At 46.1% G+C, this 5,985-nt stretch overlaps 1 protein-coding gene across 1 annotated transcript; it reads left to right on the top strand.

The window, feature by feature from the left end:
* Positions 1–2,900: 2,900 nt before the first annotated feature.
* setd6 (SET domain containing 6, protein lysine methyltransferase) lies at positions 2,901–5,769 on the top strand. Its single transcript, XM_079280880.1, has 9 exons — positions 2,901–3,028; positions 3,451–3,531; positions 3,705–3,849; positions 3,944–4,085; positions 4,251–4,445; positions 4,540–4,690; positions 4,791–4,971; positions 5,073–5,209; positions 5,315–5,769. Exons 1-9 carry the CDS (start codon positions 3,002–3,004, stop codon positions 5,657–5,659), a joined length of 1,404 nt encoding a protein of 467 aa, XP_079137006.1. The 5' UTR covers positions 2,901–3,001; the 3' UTR covers positions 5,660–5,769.
* Positions 5,770–5,985: the final 216 nt, after the last annotated feature.

Below are 5,985 nucleotides of genomic sequence, written 5' to 3'. Positions count from 1 at the left end.
AGTCAGAGTGAAGTTGCTTTGTTACTGTTAAATTGCCCATTTTTGTCATTTGTGCAGTGGATAAGTCTGAAGTACTGTGTACACATAAATGACAGCCTTTTTGTATTCAAATTGAATGTCATATATTTTTGTATCATGTGAGAGATCCAGTATTATTTTACATTATATAAAAATGAAGGAGAGACCGAGAAGCTTTAGGCCATGTCCTCACTCGGACTCGGTCCTCCGCTCCTCACTCACAGTATTATTACAACGGGGTACGTAGCGCTGTCGCTCATGAGCACAACAACACAGGCACGCGAAAGCTTCTTCTTCTCCTCCTTTGAGGTGTACTGGCGGTTGGCAAACGAAGAATTGGCGCATTACCGCCACCAACTGGTAAAATAAAATAAGGCATGAGACGTGTCGTATTTTGCCAGAGGGGGAAAATATGCTCATATTTCTGCAAAAGAATTGCTGCAGTGTGTGTACAAAGTGTGTGTGTGTTTTGTATTTATTTATATTTATTAAGTATACTGTAAACTGTTAACAGTTAACATATTGTTCATAGTTAAAAAGTTTGAAGCTGTAGTTTGAAGCCAAGTGTTTTGTATTTATTTATATTTATAGTATACTTTCACAGTTAATATATTGTTCAATTTGAAGAAAAAAGTATCGGTTCAGGCACCGTTCAGGCACCGGTATCGTTTTAAAAGTATCGTTTTAGCACCGGTATCGGAAAAAAACCCAAATGATACCCAACCCTACTACTGACATACATATACATATAAGTAATCACTCTGCATCACCCTGCGTCACTCTCTGGCAGCTTGTGTCACTCTGCATCACCCTGCGTCACTCTCTGGCAGCTTGTGTCACTCTGCGTCACCCTGCGCCACTCTCTGGCAGCTTGTGTCACTCTGCGTCACCCTGCATCACACTCTGGCAGCTTGTGTCACTCTGTGTCACCCTGCGTCACTCTCTGGCAGCTTGTGTCACTCTGCGTCACTCTCTGGCAGCTTGTGTCACTCTGCGTCACTCTGCGTCACTCTCTGGCAGCGTGTGTCACTCTGCATCACCCTGCGTCACTCTCTGGCAGCTTGTGTCACTCTGCGTCACCCTGCGTCACTCTCTGGCAGCTTGTGTCACTCTGCGTCACCCTGCGTCACTCTCTGGCAGCTTGTGTCACTCTGCGTCACTCTCTGGCAGCTTGTGTCACTCAGCGTCACTCTCTGGCAGCTTGTGTCACTCTGCGTCACTCTGCGTCACTCTCTGGCAGCTTGTGTCACCTACTGACAGACATATACATATAAGCAGAGGAAGAGTGAAGATATTTTCAAACATGTATTTTTGGATTGGACATTATATGTCTTTTAATTTTAATATATACCTTTAAATGATTATAAAACGGATGATTTATTTTCATTATTTTAGCCGATTGTTGTAAATGACTATAAAAGTAATAATTTGGAAAGAGTGCATTATGTTCCATTTTGTTGCAAAACCAGCAAAATCATACTTAAATGAAATGAATGAGAAACAAAAAAGGACAACGTACTTACTCTAAGGATGCATACAGAGAACAGCTGCTTCCTCCACATAAATGCAAAGTTTACTGCACAACAGCTGCTAGTATGCAACAGGTAATACAGCGTGCACAAAACCGGCGCTCCATATACGGCTGATAGCGTCTCTGGACTTGGGAATTGTCGCTGGTCGCCCGGCTGTTTGTTTTCTTCCGGGTACGGGTCACGTGATAGTGAGTGTGACGAATCAGGGACGGAGACGTCATGGTTGCCAAGAACCAATCCAGTAGCGAACACGGGTGTGGGCGTAATTTTGTTTCTAAGCACATCCGTGTCCGACCCTCTACACTCAACCAAAACTCCGGAGTTTTCAAATACCTCCAACCTCAGCGGAGTTTTCAGGCTCCTCCGTTTAGGGTGCTCCAAAACTCCGGCGTAGTGTGGCTGCTCAGTGTAAACATAGCAAAGATGGAGTAAAACTGGAGTAGTGTGGACTAGGCCTTAATTTAGTGTTTGTGCAATTAAGTGTGATCGTAGACGTTGCCATATAGCTTGTTCTCTGTCGGTGTGGGACATGTGTAAGCTTACTGTATTTACTGACTTTGTGACTTCGAATAACGTCTGTGAACTAAAAGCTTCAAGTCTGTTGTGAATGTATACCCTTTGATTTAGAAGTCTCCAGGTTAAAATCAGGTGTTGGAATTTGAAGATGTATGCGGTGATTTGGCCGTCAGTGTTAAAACAGCAGTCACAGTAGACAAACCTAATCATGCTATGACAACAATTATTAAATTGCACATCAAACAAAATATTTATATTTGTACACAACGTTTTTGGACACATATGACAATTGATTCATAGGTATTCCAATAATGTAATGGCCTCTTGCTGACATATGTCTCCAATCTAAAATCAGGAACAACAACTTGCAGGCCCAATCGTGATTTCGCCCCTTAGCGTTCATTCCTCTGATTCATTTGTCTGATTCATTTGTTTGTATGTACCACACAAACCCTGAACGTCAAATGTATCTGTGTAAATGTATGTATATGCTGGGCTAAATTCCCATGCGGCATCTTCTTTGTTTGCCTTTTTTTAAGCTTCCGGGTTTCCCCTCGTAACCACGTGTTTAACGTCATATCGCTATGCAGTTTGGGTATTTATCCCAGTGAAAGACTTACGGAAAGTATTCATAAAGGGCTCGAAATGTCTGCGAGGGCGCCCTCAAGAACTCGGCTGTTTGACAGATGGACAGCCCTAAACCCCTTTCCGGACTTTGTGGGAACTTTTCTTAAAGTCCACGAGCGTGGACGTTGGGAGGTGGTCCCCGAAAAAGTCAAAACGCCAGATTATACGTCACCGTTACTTGCCTGCAAGTCTACGTTTGGGTCACAATAAACCCTCTCACTATCACAGTCCGCATGCTCGAGCTGGTTCTTCACACACTCGTGTAGCGACCCAGGACCCACCGAGTCCTGAGGAACTACATTGACAAGATGGCAACCAAAGCGAAACGACCCAAGGTTACAATATCTTTCGAATTAACAGAAAACCGAACAGTTTGTACAGTGTGTCTGTGTAACGTTATGCACTACAGTCGCTTCACTGTACAGTTAGTTAGCTTCACGTGTGAGTAGTTAGTTGCTCCTGGTACATACTTGACGGTACATATTCTGTAACGTTATGTGGTGTAAAGTTGGGTACAATCTAACGTTTCTGAGGTTTCTAGCCAAAGTCATTCACGCAGTTTTTATGTATTCCAGCTGTTGGTGCTATTAATTTCCTAATTACTCGTTCACTCACAGCGAAGCTAACGTAGAGCGGCAGCGGTGACTGTCGGTGTAAATGTGGTTTTACGGTGAAACCAAGTGCTCCACAGCACAAGATCCCACGTGCCATTTCATGTTATTGATGTTTCTTTTTTCATATATCCATGCGCCGACAGGTCGATGATGGTTTCGAGATGAATCCGCTGCAGGACTTTCTACAGTGGTGCAACAGAGTCGGCTTGGTACTCAGCAATAAGGTGTGTTAGCCTAAATATGTCTGTCAACCAGTCTGTGTATTTTGTTGTTCCTGCCATTTTCTTTTCATTGTTCAGTATTTGTAAAAACTTTCTGAAGAAGGTGCACTTATTTCACTTAGCAGAGTTGATCCCAGTCTTCATAACCCCATTGGCCGTGATGCGTCTCTCTGTAGGTGTGTGTGAGCAAAGAGGGAACCGTGGCCGAGTACGGGATGCTGGCTGAGGACAACATAGAGGAGGGAGAGGTTTTATTCACCATCCCCAGATCGGCTCTTCTCCACCAGGAAACCACCGAGGTCTCCGTCGTGCTGAACAAAGGTGATAGATTTTAGTGACAAAGACGCTTTAGCGAGACCGAAGCCGCCTGCGCCGCCCGCCTGTTTGTAACCCAGCTTCTCCTTTTACCCGTCAGAGAGCTCGTCTCTGGAGAGCCCGTCCGGCTGGGTTCCCCTGCTGCTGACTCTGCTGTATGAATACACATCTCCACGGTCCCATTGGAAACCATACCTCGCGCTGTGGACCGACTTCAAGACGCTGGACCACCCCATGTTCTGGTAAGAAACAGATTTAAGTCCGTGTCTAAACCCTATCCTAAATCAGTAAAAAAAAAAAAGAAGCTGTCCCGTTGCCAACCACAGGAGCAGCTTTTTCTTGAGTTCTCTGATTGATGAAGTGAATTTCTAGCTTTCTCTTCAGTAATCTGCAGTTCATTCGTTCAGGTCGAAAGAGGAGAGAGACGGACTGTTGAGGGGAACAGGTGTTCCAGATGCTGTGGACACAGACCTGGCTAACATTCAGAGGGAATACACAGACGTGGTTCTCCCCTTCATCGCCAAGCATCCCGACCTGTGGAACCCCGACACACACACACTGGAGCTGTACACACAGCTGGTGGCCTTCGTCATGGCCTACAGGTTAGTGGGCATGAGACAAAATACACACGCACACACTCAAAGTATATGGATCCTCGTTGTCCCTCTAAATTCGTCCCCATCCTCCTCTCTGTAGTTTCCAAGAGCCACAGGAAGAGGATAGTGAAGACGATGATGAGGAGGACGAGGACGAAGAGGAGAAGGTCCCGAACCCACCGATGATGGTTCCCATGGCCGACATGCTTAACCATGTGTCCAATCACAATGCAAATCTGGAGTTTACACCGGTGAGGGGACCCCTCCGCTCCTAATAACGATGGAACTTTTCTTGTTTCAAAACGTCTGGATTTACCTGAAGTGTGAACTGACTGCACACTCATTTCTCAGGGCAGTTTGAAGATGGTTTGCGTGCGCCCCATCCGCAAAGGCGAGGAGGTGTTTAACACCTACGGGCAGATGGCCAACTGGCAGCTGCTGCACATGTACGGCTTCACGGAGCCTTACCGGAGCAACGGCAGCGACACCGCCGACGTCCCCGTCAGCAACCTGTACAAGGTCGCCACGCAAGGTGACGAGGTCGACGGATTTGTTCGAAAGAGTTGACGAATTGGGAGAAATACAACCCCCGTTACTCTGTGCTTCCTCTCAACCCTCCTCTTCTCTTTGCAGGTGTTCAGTCCGATGTGGACCGGCGGCTGGCGGAGGAGCAACGGGAGGTGCTGTGTCGCATGATGCAAGAGAAAGGAGCCATCGTCTTTGGCAAACAGGGCTGCCTGACGGACGCGGAGCTCCATACTGTGCTCAAGGTGAGAGGGGAACCTGCAACAGTGCACGAAACCTGGAAAAAACACACAAGACCACTTTGTTGGGGATGAATATTTGAAACGCAACTCTCGCTTGTGTATTTTCAGGTGCTGTGCATGTCAAAGGAGGAGTTCTCAGAGTTCAAAGACAATGAAGGCTGGGAGGAAGACGAGGAGGACGAGATTTCCCTCGCTTTCTCTAACGAGGGTCTCCCCGGGTTAAAGGCTTCGTGGAAAAGGCTGATTCATGAGGCAGCCCGCCTGACTGTGAGGTCCTACGGAGACATGGAGGAGGGTGGTGTGAAGAGCGACCAGGCGCTGATGGAGGACAAGGCGGCGTTTGAAGGACTGAGCAGCAGGAAGCAGCAGGCGCTGCAGGTCCGCTGTGGACAGAAGAGCATCCTGCACAGACTGATGGAGCTCACCGAGTCACGGCTCCAGCTGCAGCAGTGAGGCACACCGCTGGAGGACTTTTTCGTTTTTTGCTTATTTTTAAATATTTTTTTATCTCAATGATGGAACTGGAATGTCTAAAATCTGTGTCAATAAAGTTTTTTTCAACAGTCCTTGTTTTGCACTCCCGTTAATACACACCATCGGTGTCGATAAGCAGGATGTTGTCATCTGTTCATGCAATAGGGATCATTATGACTGCATCATTTGCTAAATAAATAAGTTTGTTTTTCTAAATATGCAAACGTGATCTTGCTGTCAATAAGAAACCTGAGAATTAGATTTTTCTCAGTTTTGTAGCATATAGTAGAAATTGAGTGTTCGTG

The sequence above is a fragment of the Melanostigma gelatinosum genome (genome assembly GCF_949748355.1).
Source record: "Melanostigma gelatinosum genome assembly, chromosome: 1".
NCBI lineage: Eukaryota > Metazoa > Chordata > Actinopteri > Perciformes > Zoarcidae > Melanostigma > Melanostigma gelatinosum.
The sequence above is the reverse complement of the archived record's forward strand: the minus strand, read 5'-3'. Positions and strand labels throughout refer to the sequence as shown.

Coding starts and splice junctions, on each gene's coding strand:
- setd6 (XM_079280880.1), top strand. CDS start 3,002: ATGGCAACCAAAGCGAAACGACCCAAG. Junction 4,691..4,790: donor CAAATCTGGAGTTTACACCG/GTGAGGGGACCC, acceptor CTCATTTCTCAG/GGCAGTTTGAAGATGGTTTG. Junction 5,210..5,314: donor AGCTCCATACTGTGCTCAAG/GTGAGAGGGGAA, acceptor GTGTATTTTCAG/GTGCTGTGCATGTCAAAGGA.